At 44.8% G+C, this 27,785-nt stretch overlaps 1 protein-coding gene across 19 annotated transcripts in view; it reads right to left on the reverse strand.

The window, feature by feature from the left end:
• fhod3b (formin homology 2 domain containing 3b) overlaps positions 1-27,785 on the reverse strand; it is a 678,530-nt gene that overhangs the window by 610,500 nt on the left and 40,245 nt on the right. For all 19 annotated transcript variants that reach the window (XM_038796751.1, XM_038796753.1, XM_038796754.1 and 16 more), the window contains exon 2: positions 27,293-27,399. In XM_038796751.1, the coding sequence (XP_038652679.1) occupies positions 27,293-27,399 (107 nt within the window). The remainder of the gene's footprint in view (positions 1-27,292; positions 27,400-27,785) is intronic.

Raw genomic sequence — 27,785 nt, forward strand, 5'->3', positions numbered from 1 at the left:
ACCTTGGTCAGGCCACATTTGGAGTACTGTGTGCAGTTCTAGTCGCCTCATTTTAGGAAGGATGTGGAAGCTTTGGAAAAGGTGCAAAGGAGATTTACCAGGATGTTGCCTGGAATGGAGAGTAGGTCTTACGAGGAAAGGTTTAGGGTGCTCGGCCTTTTCGCATTAGAACGGAGAAGGCTGAGGGGTGACTTAATAGAAGTTTATACGATGATCAGAAACTGTTTCCCCAGGTGGAACAAACCATTACAAGGGGACATAAATTTAAGGTGAATGGTGAAAGATATAGGGGGGGTTGTCAGAGGTAGGTTCTTTACCCAGAGAGTAGTGGGGGCATGGAATGCACTGCCTGTGGAAGTAGTGGAGTCGGAAACATTAGGGACCTTCAAGCGGCTCTTGGATAGGTACATGGATTACGGTAGAATGATGTGGTGTACATTAATTTGTTCTTAATCTAGGACAAAAGTTCGGCACAACATCGTGGGCCGAAGGGCCTGTTCTGTGCTGTATTTTCCTCTGTTCTATGTTCCCTCCATCGATGCTGTCAAACCTGCCGAGATTGTCCAGCATTTTTGGTTTTTGTACACAGAATAATGTTTGCAGGGAAGTGGGATGTTTGGAATTGCAGCATCAAATGACTCATTTGATTCAAAGCTCCTAAAGAAAAACTGTAAATCGATTAAAGACTGTATTAAATCAACTCCTTTAGAAAAAAAGATTGCACCGTGCTAATCATTTATTCACCTTGGACGAACCCAATTCATAGAAATTCAGAGTATTTTACAGCTGATTGATATATTTAAGAATGAAATGCTTATTATTCTATGAATCAGTCATGGATCAAGATGACACAGCAAGAACATACCGAATATATCACAGATGGATGAACAGACTAGATCAATATATAAATCAATGTGGAAGCTAGCTAGTTGATGGATGTATCCCATACAATTGAAAGGGAAGGTTAATTTAAATGCAGTGTGTATAATGAGTTTCTCTCTCAACGTTTCGATTAGGTTCCTGCCTCGAGATCGCTCGACACTGTCCACTTCTCAATTCCACCCTTGTGAAGGAACAATGATAGCACACAGACACCAGTACAAAGCCTGTAATTAGGCAACCATCTCACTGCTCTGCAGTGCTTTAAGTTACTTATACTGGACTGTATTATGTATCATGCATCATTGCAAGAGGGAGGCAAGAAAGTGTTGACACAACTTTGCGAGCAACCAAAGCTTTTGCCATGGCAACACCTTTACATGAAAAAAAAAGGTTGAATAAAAATACATTGCAGACTTTACATTTACATTGATGATTCCAAAGGGCACTACGTGTCTGAAAATAGCATCACATTACATATTGAACCAACATGTCCAATCAACTTTCTAAACACCACAGAGTGAAACTACTTGCTTCCATCCATTGGACAATTTCATACCAGTGCATCAGTAATCCACCAAAGTGCAGGAAGACTTTGGTCCATTGAGTCTGCATGATCCTTTAAAAGAGCACTCCACCCAAGCACACTACATTTCCTCCCCCCCCGGCAACCCCGTAACCTAACCTACACATCTTTGGTCAGTAAGGGGCAATTTAGCCAATTCACGTAACCTCCACATCCTTGGATTGTGGGAGGAAACTGGAGCACCCAGCGGAAACCCACACAGACATGGGGAGAATGTGCAAACTCCACAGATGGCAGTTTCCGGAGGTAGGAATCAAACAGGAATCCCTGGTGCCGTGAGGTAACAGTGCTAACCACTGTGCCATCCTTCTGCTGGACAACATCTCTCACCTCAAATGCACAACAAAAGTTTGCAGAGTGGCATTCTTTTAATCAACTTAAAACACATGGCTGACTCTCCAACTCACCTTCGGCCAGGGGTTTGTTTTTTCATGCATCTCAGTTAAACAGAAGCGAATCTACTTGAGCAAAGGCATTCCAGCAATTATCACTGTATTATTTTAGTCTTCCCCTACTTTCAGCTGATGTCACTCATGCTTTTCTCTTATCTTATTAGAAGTACCTACTCCACAAATCTGTACTTTGTTACAAATGTCTAATCTCAGGATTCATACGCTTTCAAAACTTTTAGTTTGGAGGTTGACATTTTGAAAATGCAAGATAAATGAAGAACATTGCACCACAGTATTTGCAGTTCAAAGGGTGGCCTTTTTAAATTTTATAATATGATAGTGGGAATTATTGGAAATTGAACAATGAACTATCTGAACTTTTCAGTGGAGACAGAATGTTTACAGACATTCCAATCAAGGAGTTTTAAAATGATTCATATGGTTTCCCAGGGCAAAAAGAAGGTTTGGAATAGGTATATTTAAATCTCTATCTGGGATATCCCAGGCATGCAGAGTTGCCATGGTGATGAGATCTTTCTTGGTTTGGGGTTTTACCCAGGTGATTTCACACAGAAAGAGTGTCAGCTATAGTCTGAGTTCAGACCATTTTGGAGGAGGCAAAGAGAGAATCTGTCAGGAGCTGTGGACCGGGGCAGAGGGCTATCAGGAACCAGGCATGTAGGCGCATGCTCAAGCTAGTGAGTCCACAACCATGAAGCATTGAAGGAGTTTGATGGTTTGCCCAGCTGGATTGTAGTGGAATAACCACATAAAGCAGCTTGGAACAGTAAAAAAAAAAAAACTGGACATGATTAAAGTGAATTCCTGACTGCTGTGGCACACCCTGGTTTGGTCCCAGGAGAAGTGGAGAAAACCTCAAGATCCTGTGAAGTATAGGAGAATCCTTGGGCAGAAATAAAAGTGAAAGAGATAGGTACATGTGATGCCAAGACACACAAGACTATGGGCCAATTGCTGGAAAATGAGATTAGAATACTTAGGTCATATTTTTAACTAGTGCAGATGTGATGAGCCGAAAGGCCTTTTCTGTGCTGTAGACCTCAAAATGAGGAGTGTTCTGTTGAGATTTTGGGGTGTAAAATCAAAGTGTTGATATAATACATTTCCTTATGTTATATTATGTTGCTTTGTGCAGTAAAAGCTTTTGTTCTTCACAGAACAGGCCCTCCGGCCCTCGATGTTGTGCCGAGCAATGATCACCCTACTCAAACCCACGTATCCACCCTATACCCGTAACCCAACAACCCCCCACTTAACCTTACTTTTTAGGACACTACGGGCAATTTAGCATGGCCAATCCAGCTAACCCGCACATCTTTGGACTGTGGGAGGAAACCGGAGCACCCGGAGGAAACCCACACACACACGGGGAGGACGTGCAGACTCCACACAGACAGTGACCCAGCCGGGAATCGAACCAGGGACCCTGGAGCTGTGAAGCATTTATGCTAACCACCATGCTGCCAGGTATGTGGTATTGTCACCATTCCTGGCTCACCCTCAGTAATTAAATAAATTACTGATTGTTAATAAATTACTGATAGTTAATAAGTGCTAGCTGGTGCATGTTTGTGGGAGAGGGGAAAAAGAAGGGTTCACGAAAGGGGGGGGGGGAAGACAGCTAATTGGAATAGATAGCCCACTTTCCAGCATCTCGCATGACACCATTTGACAGTTACTGGTGACATTTCAAATTATACATCACAAAAGATCTAGAGATTTTCAAAACAATAGATCATAGAATCCATACAGTGCAGAAGGAGACCATTCAGCCCATTGACTCTGCACCGACACCCCCGGAAGACTACCCCACCTAGGCCCTATCCCTCACCCCATCCCCAACCCACACCCAACCACTGGACACTTCTGCATGGCCAATCCACCTAGCCTGCACATCTTTGGACTGTGGGAGGAAACCGCAGCACCCAGAGGAAACCCACGCAGATATGGACGGGGAGAATGTGCAAGCTCCACACAGACAGTGACCCAAGGTCAGAATCGAACCCAGGTACCTGGCGCTGTGAGACAGCAGTGCTAACCACTGTCACCGTGCTGCCCAAATAGAAACAGGATGCATAAAATACTAGTTATCTTGAGAGAGTGCGAGTTGTTTCCCTTCACTCCAGTGCTTTAGTACAAAAGCAGCCCAAAATCAGAGTCGGGGCCCAACCTGAACAAAAGGAAAATCCATGGAGAAACGGTCCTAAACCTCTTGCATTTGATTCTGTATCCATGTCTTTTCTTACAGACACTATCTGTTTCTTTCTACTTTTGTCCAATTCCTTCATACTTTAAGAATCTATCTAATTACCATACAATTGTTTCATTGTAATGGAAAATGCTCCAATTCTACCGCCCCCCCCCTCCGGTTTTTCTTCACTAACACATACCAGGCTATGCTGTATTCTCTCGATGCCTCAACAGCCTTCCTATAGTGTGAAGCCTAAAGTTATTGATTACTCCAACTGAGGTCTTACTAGGTGTGGTATTATCATAACCATCAGCATTACAAGTCAAGGGTTAATGTAGTGTCACGAGTAGCCACTAGAGGGACCTGCAGATACAACTATATAAAGCAGTGATGCTAGACCTTTAGAATCATAGAATTTACAGTGCAGAAGGAGGCCATTCGGCCCATCGAGTCTGCACCAGCTCCTGGAAAGAGCACCCTACCAAAGGTTAACACTTCCACCCTATCCTCATAACCCAGTAACCCCACCCAACACTAAGGGCAATTTTGGACACCAAGGGCAATTTATCATGGCCAATCCACCTAACCTGCACAGCTTTGGACAGTGGGAGGAAACCGGAGCACCTGGAGGAAACCCACGCACACACGGGGAGGATGTGCAGACTCCGCACAGACAGTGATCCAAGCCGGAATCGAACATGGGACCCTGAAGCTGTGAAGCGATTGTGCTACCCACAATGCTACCGTGCTGCCCTAAGGGGAGGGGTGTATGCAGGAGACAGCTAATGAAGATCATCAGAGCAGTTAGTGTGAGAAGGTTAGATTATACTTTATACCAGTAGTGAGATTAGCAGTAGATAAGTGTAGTTAGATGTTATTGATAAATTCTATATTCTAAAAGGACTTGAGCGTTGAAACCTGGTTTGGTGTATAAAATAATAAGTTTGTTGAAATAAAAACTATACTGTGGTCTTTGTGGACACTACGCCAACCATCCTAAATAAGAAACACAAAGAATACCACACTAAGTGCTTGTATTCCAAATACCATGCTGTAAAATCCAGGACTTCCTTCAGCTTTCTCTCTGACTTTATCTACTTAAAGCATTTCTTTTCATATTTTATGAGGAGAAACATCGATGCCAGGAGTGGTTAGGATATGGAATGTGACGCCTGAAAATATGCTAGAGGCAGGTTTAGTCTAGGCATTCAAGATGGAATTGCATTATTATCTGGAAAAGTTTGATGGTCGCCTAACATTGACAGTTCTAGGAAAAGTCTAATTTTATTTCTATTAGAAAATAAAAGTCTTATTAAAGAGATTTTAAGATATCAAATCAACATTTAAAGTAGTATTTGCCACGGACGTTAAAAATTATCTTGTCTAGCAAGATACCTCTATCCTTAAAGAGAGAACGATCATGTCCATGCTTCTGCAGTTGAGCATTTACTGGAGAGAGGAGTGAATCCAATAAATCTAAAAATCCTGTGTGGTTCCAATATTTATAATCATGAAAGAACTGAACCAGCAGGAAGCATGTTGAGCATTCATGCTAGACAACATCCCCTACTTTTGTCAACATTCTTCATTTTAGTCAATATCCTTCAAGCAAACAGGATGCTGGGGAGATGCAAGCGGCGGTCACTACATGACAAGTTATTTAGGGTCATTGTTAGATTGTACTCTCTTACTATTAATCATGCGCCTTGCTGAGAAGTAGAGGCCAGTTCCTGTTTTTATCAGAATGGCCTAGTGTTAGAGGATATGCCACAGGACATTGCTGTCCTTGAGCACACAATTATGTCATGGCATGTCTGGTTCGAACTTTTAATCCCTACCTCATTGGAGAATCACTTTTTAAATCTCAACTCTTTATTTATAGCTGCATTTCTTCACATGTCTATCAACTGTTGAAACCTCTCAATCTTTAAATCCTGTGACATATCACATCTAATAAAGCAAATTCACTTTTTGTTTTTTTGAGGTAACTAATGAAGTAGGTAAAGGAGTGCCAATGGGCATCATTTATTTGAACTTCCAGAAACTGTTCAATAAGATTCCAAAATGGGAAGCAAATTGGAAGCAACCCATTGCCATGGATCAGCATATGATTAGGAGAAAGAGAAGAAAGATTGAGGATAGTACCCTCTTCAATTGGCATCATGCAACTAGTGGCCAGGGATCTTTACTGGGGCCTCAGCTTTTCACGATATTTATAAACTTGGGATAGATAAAGAGCCATATCCCCAAGATGATTGATAAAGCCAAGTTAGTTGGCACAGCTAGTGTAGAGGAGTGCAGAAATTATAATTTGGGCATTAAGTGGGCAAAAGTGTGGCAAGTAAAGATCAATGTAGGGAAATGAGAGGGTTAAATTGTGAGGACAGAGTGCATCAGCCTGGTTTGTATTCCCTCGAGCAAAGGCAATTAAGGGCTAATCTAACGGAGGTGTTTAAACCAATTAAATGGAAGGCATGGGGTAGATAGAGAAACTATTTCCTTGGGTGGGGTGACCAGAACCAGGGAGTATAAGCTTAAAGTTAGAACTAGGCCACTCAGGGAGCAATTCACACCACAAAAAAGTGAAAATCAGGAACACTCTCCCCCACAAAAGTCATTGGAGTGAAGTCAATGGAATTTTTTTGTTTTTATAAACAGAATCTGTCAGAGTATCAAGGCTTACGGAATCAAGACACTAAAGATTCAGACCGGCCATCAATGATTGAAGAGGCGTGAGGGGCTGAATGGTCTACCACTGGAAAGTTCAGTATCCCTCACATAACTGAAGCTCCTCATTTCTCATAGTAATCTGATAAATCTTCTCTGCAGTCTCTTGAAGGCCTCAACAGCCCTCAAAATATTTTTTTTCAGGTACATATTCTCATTTGTTTAGCTACTGGAAATGGAGTCTAATAATGAAATTCTCATTTTATTTATGTGTTCCACTGTTCTGCAGGTATATGGACAGCTAAATGTGGGGAGACAGTGGTAAAGTGGTGACATTTCTGCACTAGTAATCCACAGACCACCCCCCCCCCCCCCCCCCCCCCCCACCGTGCACATGGGTTTAAATCCCACCTCAGCAACTGATGGAATTTCAAATTAAATTCAATCAACACAAAGGCTGGAATTGAAAGCTACTCTCAGTAAGGGTGGCCATGAAATTATCGCTTGTCGTACAAACCCATTTGGTTCACTTGCGTCCTTTAGGGAATAAAATCTGCCGTCCTTATGTGGTCTGGCCTATATTGTGTCCAGAGCCACTGTAAAGTAGTTGACTCTTAACTGCCCTTTGCAATGCCACCTCAGTTCAAGTGCAGTTAAGGATGGGCAATAAATGCTGACACCCGCATCTCATGATAGAATAAGTGTGGGGAAGAAATTACTTTTTGCCAAGTGATTTTTATATCAAAACGTTAAACCAGTGAGCTTACTGTTCAGGCTCGCATGGAAGACCATTTAGTTCAACCCTACCCACCCATTGTTGTAACTTCTAGAGTCATTGGGCTGGATTCTCTGCTTTTGGGACTATGTTCCCATGCTGTCGTAAAAACTGTGGCCAAAACTGGTGTGGAAAGGCCCCATATTCATAGCCCTGCAGGGGGCTAACAGGGACCCGGTGTAAATCTAGCAGTTTTAGCTGCAGATACGGGCCCCATCACTTCCAGGTCAGAGGCCACGCATGCGCACGGCAGTGGTCTCGCCATGCTCCATGGCGGACTTAGACCAACTGGACCTCCCAAATAGTGCCCCCGATCGACCGCGCGCCTGACCCAGACCACCCGCCCAAATATTGCCCGGTCCCGTATGAGGCCCCCCTGTCCTCCGATCGGCCCACCCCCAACCATGGCAACCGTGGACTGAGTCCGCAGCAGGCTCATGCGAGTATACCGAACGGCTGGGACCGTACTAGATCCACGCCATCGGGACTTCGGCCGGTTGGGGGTGGAGATGGCGGGGTGGGCCTCCAGCAAAGCCCTCAGGTAGGGATACGTGGAGAGTACGCCGCTTTTCGGGGTCCGTAGAATCAGGGAATTGCCGCTGATCCCGATGACGTGCGCAGAAATGGATTCTCCACCCCGGCGCCAGAAGCGATTTCGGCCAGAGAATCCAGCCCATTATATTTGCTATAATAGGATATAAAGAGCAACAAAACACCCTTCATCTCTCCACTATCTTTCCTCGTTAGTTAACTTATGCAGAAAAAATGCAACAGATATAAAATATCCTTCCAATTGCTTTTTATTGAAGAAGACTACTGCAAACAAACATCAACACTCCCTGGGACCAGCTTTTCCAGTGACTGAATTGCTTTGGGGACTGGAAAGGGAAATTGTGCCACTATTGCAGGAAACAAACAATATTAGTTTTATCTTCCACAGCATTACACACGTGGTGCCCAGATTAAGTGTTGTTGTTGGGTGAAACAGGAATTAAGAGCAAGTACAATTGAAGTGTTTACATTTTTTTTAAAAAAGGATTACATTGGGTTTATTTACTCTGCGGGAGAATCCAGGAGTAGGGGAATAATTCAGAGCTACGCCATTCAGAAAACATTTTGTTACACAAAAAGGTTAGTTGAAATCCGAAACTCTTCACGCAAAATACTGGGAATCCATAGACAATTAAAGCTTTCAAGACACAGCTGTGAGGAAAATGGGGTAAAAGTGCAGGTCAATTATGATCCAGTTGAACAAGCTCAAGGGGCTGGATGGTCCGATCATGGGGGCAAGAGCAAACCACAGTACAGATGTAATTCTATTCAGTCCCCATTTGAAGTTCATAAATTCTGTTGTTATTTTTATACTTCCATTATAAATTTAACTCCAATACTGGCAAAAGAGTGCAGTTATACTGTGATGCATTTACACAGGGAGATTCCATTATAAATGCGTTCACAGTAACTTTGACAGGAAACACACACTGAAGATAGATGCAGCAAAAACATTTGGAAATTGCATCCCTGCATCTCTAGCCACAGTAGATCATATGCATATCCAGCATTAGACACAAGGCAATTCCTTCACTCAAATGCCACCAAAATATAATTAGAAACCTTAAAAAGGGAGTGAGAACTCTCTACAGATGCTGTCAGACCTGCTGAGATTGTCGCGTATTTTCTGTTTTTGTGTAAGAAATTGGCTTGGCTTTGAATGGAGTTGTGAGGGGGGGGTGTTTGAGGGGTATAAAACTCACCAAAATCTCAGGTTGTAATTAATCGTGCAACAGTTTAAACAGAAAATGCACCAAATTCAAAAAGCAGCTAGCACTGAGATAAGAATATTAAGTGCAAGATTAAAAGGCAAACAAAAGCGAAGCATTGCCCTTTTTAAAAAAAAAAACACAGGCATTTCCTTGTTTGCCAAAGTCCTGTCTGGTGGTCTTCGCCATGGCAATGACCCCTGCCCTACTCCTCTCGACATCTCAGGGGGCGAACTCCAGCACAGCCCCTGCATCCTCCACCCCCTCAGTCTTAATAGGCGATTACTAAAAGTGCTTAACTAATCAGCTCCTGGAAGCACTGACAGACAGCAGCTTAAGTCTGGCATGAAAACAAAAATAAACACGGTGCTCATACCCTCAGACACCAATTCCATTGGGTGTAAAAGTGTAATCTAACCAGTCTGTAGGAAAATAGATCCCATTTCTCCTGAACCAGAAAAGGAACTTGCTTTTCCAACTGCAATGTAAACCAACTGCCAGTTCGACACACACACACACATGCCCCCTTGCTGCTCTGACTAGGAGAAGTCAAAGTTGAAGTAAGCACAGACTGGGTGCTAAATCAAATGGCTTAGTCTAGTCGCATCCATTTAGACAAGAGTTGCATTTTACTTATGGTCTTCATCTCCGTCTCTACTGTGGTGGACGAACAATTGCAAGAGCTTAATATCCTACCATATTTCTAATTTTCTTCATTATCGATGAAGGTCACAAACCAAAAACATAATCTCCCTCCTCAGGTGCTGCTTACCCTGCTGAGCATTTCCAACACTTTCTTTCACATTTGTAGACATTAAAAAAAATCAACATCTTTGAATTATTCAGGAACCTTGACAATGATAAGCTTCTTAAAATTTATGGGCCCCTCGCATTTCTAAATAAGAAGATTAACCCCCCTTGCACCAAATGCCATTTCAACCACCAATGCAGTCACTGCTCTTTGAGATTGACATCCATCGAATTAATGCTGACCCTGGAGACTCTATTCAGATCGACAGAAGAGGAGTCATCCAATCGCCACACTGCGCCCGAAAGGTAGTCCGCCGCGGTGCAGTGTGGCCGATAAAAGCTGGGTAGACCCCATTCCAGAGATCTACCCTGCTCACATCACCTTGCAAGATCCAAGGTGACCTTGTGAGATGCTGCAATGCATCTTTTTGGCAAATCAGCATATTAGAGCAAGACAGCTAGTCTCACTCTAATGTGCAGATTCCAGAGGTACTGGAGGCTTTGGGATTCATCCCCTTCACCATGGGGACCTGTGGTGAGCACTGTTCAGCACTGCCTTCCACAAACAGGGACCAGACAGAAGGGCACTCATGGGGTCTCCCAGGGGAATAAAGAGGCTCCCTGCTGCATGCCTGGGCACTGCTGGTGCCACCTGGACACCCTGGCAGTGCCACGTGTGATCAGGCTGGGGGTGCCAGGGGTCACTTTGGTGGCCTCCGAGATCAGGGTGCCATTGGTAAGTGGCATCCCGATCTCTCTCTATACTGGTGAGTTCTGGCGAGCAGAACTTCCCCAGTCTACAAAACAGGGTTGTGCGCGGCCTCAACCTTGCGTTCCCTGCGGAGGCTCCTTATGCAACACGAGTTGCTTTGTATAGCCATGTTTCTCTTTGTGCTACGAGTGCCAAGAAACAGGCAGCTAAACATGCTCACTACGGGTCTTTGTTCGCAATTATTTGATTTGTGCCCCATGAGTACTTTGGAGCCACAATGGGGCTGCCAGAAAATGCCAACTCAACCCAATGGTTACTGGTTTAACAAACCAACTTTTGGGGTTTGTGTAGTAAATGGTGGAGAGCAGAAAAATTGAAAGCTTTTACATTACTAACATTCATCATAATAAGTAGCGTTGCCATGAACACAGCAACAGGTAAACAGGGAAAAAAACATCAGACAGATCCGCCACATAGATTCCTCTTATTGACCAGTTGTAGCATAAAAACAGCCCGTGACATGCGATTTAAAAAGAATGTAGATCTAGTCAGATTACTGGCAGCAAGATAACACCTGCACGTACATAGTAATACCAAGATCAACAATTTACCAACTGTAGCCCTGAAGTCAGGATTTCTGTACAGGGGCAGGAAGTGGAGCAGGGGGAGGGGAGGATACATCACAAACATGTGACATTTGAAAACCAGGAGATCTGTATATCAGAAGTGGGGCTGAGAACTGTCCTGGGTGAAGGAATGTTTTCTGAAAGGCAGCTTTGCAATATAGTCAATTTTAAAAAGGTGAGCTTTTAGGGCAACAATCATGGATATATACAAAGCACATTTGCAGTATCTCCTCCTGTTTTATGGACTTCAATGTACTAACGCAGCAATGTGGTTTGCAAGGGGCAATTAAGTGAACCTATCGTCATCAATATAGAGGGCAAGTGGCACAGTGACATGTCTGCAAATTGATTCAATTCAGCAAATTGCTCACTAAATTGGGATTTTATAAACAAACAGCTTCCGTTTTAAGTAGCTGCTTCACAAACTGAATGGCCCATTTGGAACGAGCACGGTGCAGAGTTTCACAATGTCCCAAAATCACAGAAGCAGACAGATGGTTGTAACGGGGGACAGCCTCAGGGTAACCACACACTTTAGTCACCCTACCTGCGCAAATGGGGTCAAGAGGTCAGTGCGCCTGGCTCTTAGTTGGAATGTCAGACACTAAGGGAATTGTGCAGTTCCCCTCACCCCCAGCTACTCTTTTTTTTTCTCCTCCCTCCCAAGCACTTAATTCTGGCCTGCTGTTCTTCCAACAGATTTCTCGGTGACGCAGAGTAGACAGAATGGTTTCCATTTTTTTGCGCTTTCACAATGCCCCCAGACCCATAATGAGGGGAGAGTTTGAGTTCTGTTTAGGCGATAAAAAGCACAGGTATGACCATAAGGACACCTTCTCAAAATAATGTAACTTATTCAATGATAGATAGAAAAAAAAAGAGACTCCAAAGATTGAACAAGCATGCAATATTAGGACACCACCTTTTGTCAAAAAATGCAAACTTTTTAAAAAAGTATTAAGAGCAGTCCAGGGGTGCATTCCCACTAGCAAAAAAGGTCAGTCACTGTTAAAACCAGTACAGAAACAAAATACTATTAACGAACTACTGGTATGCAGCTGATATATTTTGATGTGATATTCCTCAGATGCACACATTGCCAGAAATTGTTTTCAAGTCTAGCTGAAGGGGTCTTTGACGCATCTGTTTGCATGGAAACAGAATCAGATAACTTATCATAACTAAGGACCGTTACAAAGTGCTTTGAGCTTATCGAGATTCCTGGAGAGGGATCAGGACCCAGAGAACTAATTCTCATTCTTCACATTTTTCTACCCTCACCCCTGCCCCTAAAAAAACTTCATCTCAAATACCTGCTCTCACCTCAAAAGGCTCTCGGGCATAAAAATGCATTGGTTCTGAAGCAATCTCTTATGACTCTATCTTTACCACAGCCTATTACTGTCCGTCAGCAGTCAAACACCTCCAGCTTTAGTACCGACAAAACAGGCTCACATCAAAGGGCAGATGATGTTACTCTTTCTCGATACCTAGTACACACAGCTTTCATTCCATTTCTTCTGCTTATAAGATCAGACAATTAATCAGCCTTCTTTCGCCCCCTCAGGCAGAATGTTCACAAGTTGAACATAAATGTTAGTGCTAAAAATGTGTTGGGTTATTCTTAAAAAGTAGCTTACTGGGAAAACTGTATTGTATCAGACAATTTTGCAAGGAGGATCGTTTTCTTGACCAGCGTTACAAATTGCCAGACATTGCAAGCAGCTCTTCTCCTCACCGGCAGGATTTCCCCACTCCCCAAATACTATCAAGGATCTTACATAGAACATACAGTGCAGAAGGAGGCCTTTCGGCCCATCAAGTCTGCACCACCCTCACTTCCACCCTATCCCATAACCCAATAATGCCTCCTAACCTTTTTGGACACCAAGGGCAATTTATCATGGCCAATCCACCTAACCTGCACGTCTTCAAACCAGACACAGTATTAAGCTGCACTTTTATTTCTTCCTACATCTCTCAAGTTGATGTTGTGTGCTCATGTGAAAGATTTCTGCACAAGACTGGTGAATGAGGACTGTGTTCCACGATATATGATTGCACTCAAAGAATAGAAAAGGATTTTACAGCAATCTACTATTTCAATTCTATTAGTATAAAGAATAGACTAGTAAAAAAATTAAAAGGCTCTCATTGGGCAAAACCGTTCTAAGTGTGTATAAATGATACATAGTTCATAATATACAATGATTAATCCCTACTGGTTATTCTCCTGTAATGGTCACTTTTTTTAGTGCGGTTATAATGTATTACCCATTTAAGGGGGTCTCCGGTAATAGGCCAAAAATTAAGACAGATTGTCCCTGTTGTGATTTCATTTAAAAAAAATATTTAAGTAGCCATGATGTAAACATGTAACCAGTAGACACTGTTCCAAGGAGCTTTCAGTTTAGCCAGCAGCATGTGGAGAGTTGGAGAGTTGGAACATAACTGTTGAATCTTTATAGTAAAATTAGTCTGCTGAGCAATCCTGTTCTACATCTTCCTTACCTACACTCCTGCCCGAATTTGGCAAGTTCGTATAAAAACACAGCGCCCACATAAAAACATTACTCAAAAATTACTACACAGACAGGCCATTTGGCACCATAATTCCCTGGTGGTTATTCTCTCCACGATCAGCATCCTAATCCTACACCCAGATTCTGTTCCCTTATTCCTTTGCAGACAAATTTGACCCATTCTTCAATGTTGACATGGCCTTAAACTCCAGTGGTGCATTCAACCACCTCAGAATTGTAACAAAACTTGTAACTGATCGCAGAGGTAGTCTTGTTCCCGACACGTCAATCACTGGAAAGTCTACATATTTTTTGTTCCTTCCATTATCGTGTTGCAAAGAGACCAAGTGTATGTCAAATCAGATTTTGGGTATGAACAGAAAATAAAGGCAGGCCATTCAGCCCTTTGAACCACCTGCTCTGCCATTCACAATGATCAATTTCAATACCATTATAACATGATCCTGCCTTCCCCACAAACCTCCCTCCTCCACAGCCCTTCGTCCCTTTAGCCCCAAGAGCTAGATTTAATTCCTTCTTGAAATCACACAATATTTTGGCCTCAACTACTTTCTGTGGTCGTGAATTCCACATATTCATCACTCTCTGGGTGAAGGAAGTTCTCCTCACTTCAGCCTAAACTGTTTACCCCTCATACTCAAACCAGGATCCCTAGTTCTGGACTCAACCACCATCGGGAACATTCTTTCCGAATCTATCTCGTCTAATCCTGTTAGAGTTTTTGGAGGTTTCTGGGAGATCCCCTCTCACTCTTCTAAACACCAATGAATATAATCCTAACTGACGTAGTCTCTCCTCATATGACAGTCCTGCCATCCCTGGAATCAGCCTGTTAAACCTTCGCGCTCCCTCCATAGCAAGAACATCCTTCCTCAGATAAGGACACCAAAACGGCACAGAATACTCCAGTATGGCCTCACCAACGTCCTTTACAATTGCAGTAAAACATCCCTATTTCCATACTCAAATGCTCTCGCTATCAAGGCAAACATACCATTTGCCTTCTTTACTGCCAGCTATATCTGCGCGCTTACATCAGCGACTGATGCACGAGGGCACCAAGGTCTCGCTGTGTATCCACAATTTAGACCCATTCAAATAATAATATGCCTTCCTATTTTTGCTACCGAAGCAGATACCATCACATTTATCCACATTATACTGCATCTGCCATGCATATACCCACTCAATCAGCCTATCCAAATCCTGCTGAAGCATCTCTGCATCCTCCTCACAGATCACCTTCCCACCCAACTCATCATCTGCAAATTTGGAGATAATACATTTAGTTCCCTCATCCGAATCATTAAAATGGAACGTGAACATTGGGTCCCAGCACAGATCTGTGCAGTACCCCACTTGTCAATGACTCCCAATTGGAAAAAGACCTATTTATTCCAACTCTTTGCTTCCTGTCTGCTAACCAGGTTTCTATCCATCCAAAGCCACTACCCACAATCCCACGCGCTTCAACTTTACAGCTTCAACTAATCTGCTCTGAGACCTTGTCAAAAACGTTTGGAAAGTCTAAATAAACCGGTTCTCCCTTGTCAACTCTACTAGTTACATCTTCAAAGAATTGCAGTAGATTTGTCAAACATAATTTCCCTTTTGTAAATCCATGCCGACTTTGTCCGATTACACCACTGCTTTCCAAGTGATGTGCTATGAATCCTTGATAATGGACTCGAGCAACTTCCCTCCTACCAACATTAGGCTCACTGGTCTATGGTTTCCAGCTTCCTCTCTACCTCCCATTTTGAATAGCGGAGTTACATTAGCTACCCTCCAATCTGTAGGAATCATTCCAGAGTCCAAAGAATTTTGGAAAATGGATCTACTATTTCTAGGGCGACTTCCTTGAGTACTCTGGGATGCAGATTATCAGGCCCTAGAGATTTATCCGCCTTCAATCCCATTAATTTCCCCAAAACCATTTCTCTACTAATATAGTTTTTCTTCAGCTTCTCAATAAAACTTGTGAATTCTGTGTAACCATCATCTGAAGTTTCTCTTCCAGTTCAGGACCCAATTGAACAAAGGGCATGGAGTTTACAAAAATGTATCCTTTCTGCTAAACGAGCCACCCCCGATACTCCTCACCTGCAAATAATCAAAAAAAATAATTGATTCCAAATCATTTATTCCTGTTGGCACTTCTCCCACTTGGCAGCTACTCGACTCCTCTCTTCATTATCTTATCAGCTACTCTTGGCCATTGCAAGGTCAGGAGAGCAAAACAGCACTAAGTAACTCAATTTTTCCCCCCCCATATCTCAAAAAATAGCAGACTGAACTAATCTGGAAATGTGACAGACATTCTCAAAAGTTTTAGAAGATCAGGGGCGGGTTTTATCGAGCAACCCGCTGCGTGCTTTTCACCAGCCGAGGCGGCCCGCCAGCGGGAATTTCTGGTCCTGCCTGGTCAACAGGATTTCCTGTTGACTGCCCCACTCATCGGCTGGAAACCAGTGCGCCGTCAGTGGGCATGAAATATCCCACTGGCAAATTCTGCCCAAGACGTGTGAAAACTGAAAGATTTTCAATGAAAGAACGGAATCGCATCCACTCAAGGCATCCTTCATTCTATCAAATTTTAGGTAGCTGCTGCCATCAAGGTGCATAGTATTTGCATTTGTTACCCCGAAAAGGTAACTGAAGGATTGAGAAATCTAGATATCAGAAGAATAAATACAACTTCCTTCAGTCACATGTAAATCATATAATCCTTACAGTGCAGGAGGCCATCTGGTCATTCAAGTTTGCACTGACTCTCTGAAAGAGCACCCTACCTAGGCCCACTCCCCCACTCTATTCCCGTAACCCCACCTAACCTGTGCATCGCTGGACACTAAGAGGCAATTTTATCACGGCCAATCCACGCAACCTGCACGTCTTTGGGCTGTGGGAGGAAATTGGGGGGGGGGGGGGGGGGGGGGGGGGGTGGAAGAAAGGCAGAGAATGCAGCCTGCTTCTATTTGACACAGAGTGCCAAAAAAAAAAGACAGCAGGATAGCACAAGTGGATAGCTCTGTGACTTCACAGTGCCAACGTCCCAGGTTCAATTCCCCACTGGGTCACTGTCTGCGGGGAGTCTGCCCGTTCTCCCAGTGTCTGCGTGGGTTTCCTCCGGGTGCTCCGGTTTCCTCCCACAGTCCAAAAGACATGCAGGTTAGGTGGATTGGCCATGATAAATTGCCCTTAGTGACCAAAAAGGTTAGGAGGGGGTATTGGGTTACGGGGATAGGGTGGAAGTGGGTCGGTGCAGACTCGATGAGCCGAATGGCCCCCTTCTGCACTGCATGTTCTGTTCCCCAAAGCTGCTAGTGGTCTGGAAATCCCTAGTGCTGGCAAAGTATGCATTGATTAACCACTCGATGGACTCAATTTGCCCAGGATTGACTCCTTCACACCCCCACATCCCCAAAACTGTTAAAGTACCAGTGCATGCAGGCGTTAACAGGCATAGCACCACCACAGCACCCGATGTTACACCCTTCCCCTCACATGGCAGCCTACACCCCACCCCCAGGGACAATGTAAAATTCGACCCAATAAAACTGATTTTAAACTTGCTTTGGAAGTAGTTCATAGATCATAGAATTTACAGTGCAGAAGGAGGCCATTTGCCCCATCGAGTCTGCACCAGCCCATGGAAAGATCACCGTACCTCAGCTCACACCTCCATCCTATCCCCGTAAACCAATAATCACATCAAACCTTTTTGGACACTATGGGGAATTTAGCATGGTCAACCCACCTAGCTTGCACATTTTTGGGTTGTAGGGGTGAAACTCATGCAAACACGGGGAGAATGTGCAAACTCCACATGGACAGTGACCCAGAGCCGGGATCAAACCTGGGACCTCGGCGCCGTGAGGCCGCTGTGGTACCCCACTGCGCCACCGTGCTGCCCTCTGGCCAACCAACCTAACCTGCACATCCTTGGTCTATGGGATGAAACCGGAGCACCCGGAGGAAACCCATGCAGACACTGGGAGAACGTGCAGACTCCGCACAGACAGTGACCCAAGGCAGGAATCGAACCTGGGACCCTGCAGCTTGTGAAGCAACTGTGCTAACCACACCGCCCAGTTCAGAGATGATTTACCAGACTAATACCTGGATTGGGCTAGTCGTCTTAGGAGGAAAAGGTTGGAGAGGCCAGGCTTTAAGCCACTGGAGTTTAGAAGATGGTGACTTGATCAAAAGGTGACTTGATCGAAACAGAAGATCCTGTAAGGTCTTGACAGGCTCGATGTGGAGAGAATGCTTCCTCTGGTGGGAGAATCCGGAACTCAAGGTCACGGTTTAAAAATAAGGACCACTTAAGACAAAGATGAGGAGAATCTCTTTCTCTCAGAGGATCATGAGTCTTTGGAAACTCTTCCTGGAAAGCCAGTGGAAGCAGAGTCTGTGAATATTTTTAAGGCAGAGATGGATATATTATTGGCAAGCAAGGGGGTGAAAGGTTATCCAGGGTAGACAGGATACAGGTTGGAGGTTACAATCAGACCTTATTCATAGAATAGAATAGAATCCCTACAGTGCAGGAGGCCGCCATTCGGCTCACCGTGTCTGCACCAGCCCTCCAAAAGAGCACCCTACGTAGGCCCAATTCCCCATTCTATCTCCGTAACCTGACTAGGGGCAATTTAGCATAGCCTATCCAACTAAATTGCACATCTTTAAATGGCGGAGCTGGCTCGAGGGGAGTGGTTGGCCTACCCCTGCTCCTTGTTCAGAGGATCACTATTGGCGCCTTACCTCAGAAGTGATCTTTGTAGGAACTTGCATTCAAATGGTGCAAAACATAATTTTAAAACTTTAAAAACGCATGAAGGTGGCTGTGTGGAGGTGAACGGCTTACACGACACAAAGTGCAACCAGTGCAAAGGAGATGGCAGAACGCTGTCTAATATCCCAGCCATGTCATCACAAGGGAGACAACAGGCGAGGACAGGCGACCACACTTCATCCCATAAAAAAGGGATGGAGAAACAAAACGCCAGGAAAGGCGTCTTCTCTACTCAAATTGCCAAAGAGAGCCAGGAGCAGTCGATACACCCAATACCTCGGGGCCGAGGAAATGGAGGAAGGTGGTGGAGAACTTAATAAACTGAAAGGCAAAAAAAAAAAAAATCACAAGTTGATGGTTCAAAGGAATGGATTGCTTTCTTTAAAACGGGATGAAAGCAAGGAGGCTGTAATCCGCAATGTTGCCGGGCTCCCTAATAAACTATAAAGTATTGCAACAAAGTCAGTAAAAACTCACACCTGAATTACAACTTCCTTTAGCATTCTAGATTTGATTGAAAAAGCATTTTCTCCTCTGATCTCAAAGTTATGTGTTTCCATTTCACATATTCCCACAGGAGGGGATGTCGAGAGTGGGCACACAGCCAAACAGGCTTCTGGAGTAACCCAACACCAAGATACTTCATGCTCAGCACCCTTGAATAACCGACACCATATTTTACTGTGCACTGTGGATGCTTTGCGTTTGTGGTCTTAAAGTTAATTCGAAAAAGATTCGCTGCCTCATAAATTCAGGAACCTTATAAATCCAATACCTGCAGGTACTTTTGGACTATGTCCCATCACTAGGAGTGCAGATGGCAAAATCATCTTTAAAAACATTGAGTCTCGTGGAAACGAATGCCAAAAATCAGACATGTCACAGATTCTCAAGTCCTTGGGGCCAACTTCACCTTTCCAGCGAGGAGCTAGCCACGCTGAATCAGAGCTTCCTCTGCACCAACTCACAGACTGAACAGGTTCATTAAGTAACTGGAGACTTTCAGAGCACATGGTGAGTGCATCTCACTGCCCGGCGGGACTTCAAGAAGTGCAACGATCAGGATTGGATTCCAGTGCAACGTTCCCAGTGGTCAGGCAACCTGGCAAGGCTAAACTATAAATAATGGAAAACTGGGCAAAATACCAGAATGTGTGAAACCATACCCTCGCAGGGAGCCAACACTTTTCAGGACACGACAACTGGCATTGACTTGCATCCAGTTTTAGCTGGAGTCGGAGTCCATTAAACAAAGGAGTAAAGAAAGCAGCAGTGACTATCACTCCTCAACCAACTCTTGGGGTATTTCCATTTTGTGTACTCTTCTCTGATCCATCAGGCTGAGGACAATTCAACCCTCACTCAGCAAAGAAAGGGGCTAACAGTCCAACTCACCAAGACTAACAATCCAATTCATCATCAATGACTCCGTCTCCAGGGCAGCGATTAGACTCCACTTGATACTTTTGTTGGAATATTCCAAAAAGATCACAAACACACCTCATGAAGGACTGAAGGTGCATTCCTGGACATTATGGCTGGGATTCTCCATTTGGGAGACATCGGGCTGGATTCTCCGCACCCCAATGCCGAAATCACATTTGGCGCCGAGGCAGAGAATCCAGTTTCACGCATTAAATCAGGACTGGCCGGTTCCGCGATTCTCTGACCTCCCCCAAAAAGCGGCGTACTCTCCGCCACGCATCTACCACCTGCGGCTATCGCTGGAGGCCCGCCCCGCTATTCTCCGTCCCCGACCGGGCAAAGTCCCGATGACGTATTTCTAACGTGGTCCCACCGTCTGTGATACCCGCGTGGCGGCTGTGGACTCAGTCTGCGGCCCCGTTGTCGGGGGTGGGCCAATCGGAGGGCAGGGGGGCCTCATACGGGATAGAGCCTTTATTGTTCGGGCTATCCGGGTCGGGTGAGTGTCCAATCGGGGGCACTATTTCCGTGGTCCAGATCTGCAATCGGAGTCCGCCTCTGCATGCGCGGCCACTGGAGGCCGCTGCCGTGCGCATGCGAGGCCTCTGACCCGGAAGTGAGGGGGGAGGGGGGGGAAATGTATCAGCAGCTGGAGCTGAGAGCTCCACAACAGCTGCATGCTAGCCCACTGCAGGGCTATGAATCTGTGGCCTTTTGACGGCAGTTGTTCTGGCGTAAAAGACCAGTTTCCACGATGGCATGGGGACTGAAACAGAGAATCCAGCCCCAAGTGTTTCCGCCGGTACGCAATACCATGGGATTCACTTTTCTGTTGGGGGCACTATCCATTCCGCGATTCAGGACATGCAAATGGGCCACTGTGCCAGCGCAATGCAAAAGCAATTCCCTGCCCAGGGGTGGTGCATTTGCTGGGGTTGAAATTAGCCCCAAAGAGCCTGATAGTTGAGGCGTTTTTTAAACTCTCCACTCCCCACACTCATTTCAGCCATGAAGGTGGCTCAGAAAAGATCTGCACCCCACCCCCAACCCCCTGCAGAGGAGCAATACTTCTGAAGAGTGCACTGAGTGCCAACATATGGTGGGCCGCTGAGCTTGGCCACGCCCATCCCTTGATGATAAAGCCGAGGCATGAGGGATTCCAGAGGGGCTGTCTGGGTGGACACTCACGTCAGCACAGGACACATGAGCAGTCAGCAGTGTCAGCAGACATTGAAGGAGTGCATTTAAATCCACAAACCGTAACAATGGCTGCGAGAGCTAGGCCACACCAATTCCGAGGGGGACACTCCAGAGTCCACAGACCTGGCACCAGGTCATTCCTCGCTACTGCCCCTTGCCCAGGCAGCCACTCCACTGCAAGCCTGGCATGTTCTTGAGACAGTTATTTTCGCCTCCTGCTCCCCTTCAACCGCCAGGACGCCCTGCCCCCACTTGTAAATACTTGCATCAACTCACAACCGTGAGTCTTCCGCCTAAGAGGGGCCGAGCACCACAGAGGGACGGGACATGAAGTGTACAAGCCGATAGTTGAATCCATGCAAATTATGGTTTTTCACCGGCGCAAACTATAATAACGCTGCCAGTGAGGGACGATAACGCCGTGCATGGTGACAGAAAAGGGTGCAATTCGCGACTTTTCCATTGCATGTGATTCTCCACCCAATCGCGATTCTTGCCGTCAGCATCACAAAGTGGAGAATCCAGTCATGTCAAACGAACAACCAAAGGGCCCAGTAGATTTTTTAAAAACAGAAGCCAACATTGCAACACCAGCTCCTGCCACTAGGGAGTCACGTGAGCCAAATGCAGAGTGTCCCTGACTATTGCAATACCAGAACCATGGATGGGATTCTCTAACCCCGGGTCCAGGTCGGAGAATCGCCGGGCCAGGCGCGATTCACGCGACGGGACCCTGACGCCGGTCCGCCGATTCTCCGGTGACCTGAAAATTGGCGCCAGTGTGGTCGGCAGCCGCTTGACGTGGTCCCCCAGCGATTCTCCATGTGTGATGGCTGAGTGGCCATCAAGATTGCCCAAGTCTCGCCGGCACCATTCACATGTGGTCTTGCCCAGCGGGATCTCGGCATCCATCCTGCGGGAGGCAGCCTGGTTTGGGGGAGGGGGGGGGGGCGGTGATCGACCCCTGGGGTGGCCTCCGCCATGCTGTAAAGTGCTGCATGCACGTCAGGGCAGCCAGGGTGAGTAGGCAGCATTGTGCCCCTTCCCACACACCCGGAACCCCACCCTGCACCACATGCCAGCAGCACCCATTCTGGCTGCCATGGCCAGGGACCCTGGCCACTGAAGCCACCAGCTACCCACCCCCTGGGCTGCTTGCGGACTGTCTGCCCTTCTGGTGCCCCCCACCATAGACCACCAGAACCACGAGAGGAGAGCAGTGATGAAAAGGGCAAGGACAGTGAAAGGAGCCCTCGATCCGCCTCCGATGACAGCTCGAGTCCGGGGAAGACACCGACTTTCCGTCACCACTGTCTCCAGCATCCTTCACCATCCCAGAGACTTTCACCTCGGTTGGGCACTTTAGTGAAGAGGCTCCTGGGGCACTAGGTAGTGCGCACCACACACCTGCTGCCTACAAGAGATGGAAATAGGAACCCTGAAGGGGCAGTTGATCGGAGTGGGGTCGCAGGGTAGAACTCAGGAACTAGCTGTCGTCCAGACAGGTTTTGGCCTTCTGGAACGGACAGTCTCATCAGAGATGCTGTCGCAGAGTCTGTGATAGTCAGCAACAATCAAACGCCTGCAGGTGTAGCTGTAGGTGTCTATTCACCTGCAGGAGCAGGAGGTGGTGCCACCCATGTGTGCTATCAAGGCCAACCCCGCACAGGTGGCTCCATGGTGGAGGTGGAGGCCTTGGGGGCAAATGGGTCATGGGTCAGGATGTGCAAGGTCTGGAACAATCTGCTGAGGCCCAGGACAAGGTGCCCTGTCACAGGCAGCCATGTACAGAGCTACCTGGAAATTGCAGCGGAGCTCCAGAGTCTGGCCCAGTCACAGCAGGCCTTGACTGAGAGCGTCGGTAGCATTGCCCGGGCGCTGACCGACGTGGCACAGACACAGAGGGAGATGGCCCAGTCCCAGAGGAAGATGGTGCAGTCACTGGCTAATGCAGCTGGTAAAAAAGGGAGGGGGAGGGGGGGGGGGTAATGGGGAACAATTTTGTCTTCCTAAAACTGCTTGGGGCACTACTAATAGAAAAATCAGGAAATAAATGGAAGGTCCCAGGGCATAGAAAAGGGAGTGGGGTCAATTTAGAGCCGAATATACTATTGAAGGTCACTAGAGGCCAACTTTCAACTCCAGATTTATGAATTAAAATTTAAATTCCACCAGATGCCATGGTGGGATTTGTCCAAGCCTGGGTCTTTGGATTATTTACTAGTCCAGTGACATAACTGATTATTCAGTCACTTAATTGACTGGTCAAACCTGGTTGTTGTAGGATTATCGGATTAATCGAAATAACAGAATTAATGAACATGATTAAAAATGGCAACTGGAGAGAAACACTGGGCTAATTGCTGTACCTGGACTGATGTTAATCCAATTCCCTTGTATCTTCAGGAACATAGAGTTTCATTTGAGACATACAGCAAGATCATGGCTAATCAGGAGTGTGGTCTCAACCCCACTTTGTTGTCTGCCCTCCCATAACTCTGGACAATTTAAAAAAAAAATCTAGTCTCTAATCTTTTCTGGGGAAAAGAATTCTACCCAGAGAAGAAAATAAACAATTCTCCTCATTGCCATCTTCAAAAAGGGAGACCTCATTTTGAAATTGTCGCCCATAACTCTAGCCTCCCTCGCAAGAAGTGACATCTTCCCAGTCTTCTCTCTATCAAGTTCACGATCACCTCTCCTTCTGAACTCTAATGGGTAACGGACCCACCAGCTCCCTCGGTCTTTGCAAGATGAGCCCTTCACCCCAGAAATGAACAAGACTTCTCCGAATTGCTCGGAATGCAATTATATACTTTTTCAAATGGGGAGACAATACTCCAGATGTGGTCTCATGAAGGTTCTGGAAAGCTGCAGTAAAACCTCCCTACTCCAAACTCTATTCCTCTTACAATGTACACCAACATTCCATTTGCCTTTCTAATCACTTGCTGTGTCTGTATGCTAACATTTGTGATTCATGTACTAGGACACCTAGATCCCTCTGTACCATCCAGTTCTGTAATCAATATGCAAATATTATAATGCTTTTCTATTCTTCCTGCCAAACAACTGGACAACTTTCCATTTTCCCACATTATACTCAGCCAATTTTGTATTCAATCACTTAACCCATCCATATCCCTCCACATGACAAGTTCCTCTCTATATTTTTACTTCTGCAATAACTTATAACTTATTTAAACACTGTTTCCCCTTTCACAAAATCATGTTTACTCTACCTCATCCCATTAGGATTCTCAAAATGCTTTGCTATAACCTTCTTAATAATAGATTCTAGCAATTTCCCTAGGATAGATATTAAGCTAACATGTTAAGCTAACTGGCCTACAGTATCCTGATTTCAGTCTTCCTCCTTTCTTCTCGAGTGAAGGTTTTGCATTTTCTACTTCTCAATCGCTGGGATCCAGAATCTAAGGAATTTTGGAAGATTATAACCAATACTTATGCTATCTCTGCAGCCACTTCAAGACACTAGGATGCAGGCCATCAGGTCCTGGGGACTCTGCTTTAGGTCTAATAGCTTTCTCTGGCCATAATGGTGGCTTTCAATTCTGCTTCTCCTTTGCCCTTTGATTTTGTGGTGAATGTAAGAAAGTCATATTTTATATTTTTTGCAGTAATATTATTTTTTTTTTTAAAATAAATTTTATTCAAATTTTCAACAAACGTTAACCAACAAAACCAAAAAAAGTGACCCCCCCCCCCTCCAAATACAAAAGAAAGTAATATTATTATATAAATGATAAAATATTAAAGTGTGCTGCTGTGCAGAGAGACCTGGGTGTGCTAGTGCATGAGTCGCAAAAAAGTTTGTTTACAGGTGCAACAGGTGATTAAGAAGGCGAATGGAATTTTGTCCTTCATTGCTAGAGGGATGGAGTTTAAGACTAGGGAGATTATGCTGCAATTGTATAGGGTGTTAGTGAGGCCACACCTGGAGTATTGTGTTTGGTTTTGGTCTCCTTACTTGAGAAAGGACGTACTGGCACTGGAGGGTGTGCAGAGGAGATTCACTAGGTTAATCCCAGAGCTAAAGGAGTTGGATTACGAGGAGAGGTTGAGTAGACTGGGACTGTACTCGTTGGAATTTAGAAGGATGAGCGGGGGGATCTTATAGAAACATATAAAATTATGAAGGGAATAGATAGGATAGATGCGGACAGGTTGTTTCCACTGGCGGGTGAAAGCAGAACTAGGGGGCATAGTCTCAAAATAAGGGGAAGTAGATTTAGTCTGAGTTTAGGAGGAACTTCTTCACCCAAAGGATTGTGAATCTATGGAATTCCTTGCCCAGTGAATCAGTAGAGGCTCCTTCATTAAATGTTTTTAAGATAAAGATAGATAGGTTTTTGAAGAATAAAGGTATTAAGGGTTATGGTGTTCAGGCAGAAAAAAAGAGGAGCTGAGTCCACAAAAGATCAGCCATGATCTAATTGAATGGCAGAGCAGGCTCTAGGGGCCAGATGGCCTACTCCTGCTCGTAATTCTTATGTTCTTATGTTTTAATAATATGAAGGTGGGCTAAGAAAAGAAAAAAAACAAGTATTAACTTTATCCATGAATGGAAATATATTGATTTGCTTACTTGGAATATAGTGGCAGGTTTAGGGGGCAAGTTAAGGTTTTCTCTTTTACTGAAGAATTGTTGTAACTGTTAACCGTAAACCTATTTCTTTCGTTGTTAATGTGGTTAATTCTGTGCTTAGATTAAAGGATGCTTTAACATATCTATGGGTCAGTGTTATCATTCCTGTGTTATCACCTTCCAAACCCATGACCAGTACCATCTAGAAGGACAGATCCCTGGGAACCCCACCACCTGGAGCTTCCCCTCCAAGTCACTCACCATCTCAACATGGAAAATATATCATCGTTCCTTCGCTGTCGCTGGGACAAAATCTTGGAATCCCTCCCTCACAGCACAGGGGGTATACCTACACTTCAGGGACTGCAGCAGTTCAAGAAGACTGCTCACCACCACCTTCTGTCGGGCAACTAGGCATGGGCAATAAATGCCAGCCTAACCAGCGAAGTCCACATCCCGTAATTGAATTAAAAAAGGGTTCCTGGGGCGCAGTGACATTTCCTCAGTTTTATAAATTGCAAATAGTTGGGTTCTTATCCAGGATCCTAACATTTTTCAAGTACATTCGAGAAGTTATCCAATTCTTCTACAGTGAAGGCAAAATACTGTTGAATATTTGCTCAGTTTCCATTAATTCCCCAGATTCTCTTGCTAGAGGACCAACATTCACTCTGGTTACTCTTTTCTTCTGTTACTATTTGTAGAAGCTTCTATATTTCCAGCTATCTTTCTCTCATGCTCTAATCTTTCCCTTATATTTTAAGCCAAGTTTTGCTCACTTAAAACGTTTAATTTTCAGATCTACCACTAATCTTACAAATTTATATAGTGTTTCTTTCACTTTGAAACTATTCTCAACTTTCTAGTCAGTTACGAATTCTACATCCTTCGAGGATTTTTTTTTCCAACCGAGTAAATCTTTGCTGAGGGTCATTAAACGCTCCCTTAAAAAGGTCTGCCATTCATCTCTACTGACCTACCCTTTAACCTATTTTCCCAACGCACTTTATCCAATTCTGATTTCATACCCTTCTTATGGCCAGTTTTTTGGGTTTAAAACCTTCACACTCTTCAGTTCAATCTAAACTTATTCAATAGTCCAAGTCAATCCCCCCCTCCCAATTTCACAGACATTACTCTCAAACCTGAAAAACATTAGAAGATTTTTTAAAAATTCTTTAAAAAGGGTCGACTCAATCTTGAATCCTCACATTATGACAACTGTGTTAGTCAGTTTGCAATATCAGAGTTAGCTCAAGTTGTAATGAATGCCTGGTCATGGCCGATCGGTGTGGACGTATTGCGTTATTACAGCACAAAAATAGATACGTAGGCCATTGCCTGAAAAGTTCCCTTACCCAGGATCTTCCAGGAAGCCTTCCAGTTCATCTTTCTGTTCAGCCAAGTTAGACTCCAGATCGAGATAGGTGCCATTGTGGGACAGCTGCAGTGCACAGTCATCAAGCTGAAACAAAGAAGCAAATATAATACTTACTCATCATTAGTGCACAGAGATCCTGTTCCATGCCATCCTCATTGCAACTGAGGCTACTCGGATGCATGTGTTGTCTTGATGTATTCCTTAATTCTAGGTTTATTCCATTAATCCAATATCAATTCCCAACAACAGGCTACTTGTTCAGTCTTCAGAATTGGCCTCAAGTCAATGGGTTAATTTCTTACCAGGTGTCAACCTTTAGGTGAACATAAAAGTAGGGGAAACTATATCTATTTCAGTCAATTTCCTTTCCAAATAAAAAATTGTTTCAAGACACAATGTAATTTAATCCAGATGCAATTAAATGGTCTTGTGCTGCCCAATTCCATAGGGCTATTCACTTACGTGCAGTC

This window comes from Scyliorhinus canicula, chromosome 5 (genome assembly GCF_902713615.1).
Source record: "Scyliorhinus canicula chromosome 5, sScyCan1.1, whole genome shotgun sequence".
Lineage (NCBI taxonomy): Eukaryota > Metazoa > Chordata > Chondrichthyes > Carcharhiniformes > Scyliorhinidae > Scyliorhinus > Scyliorhinus canicula.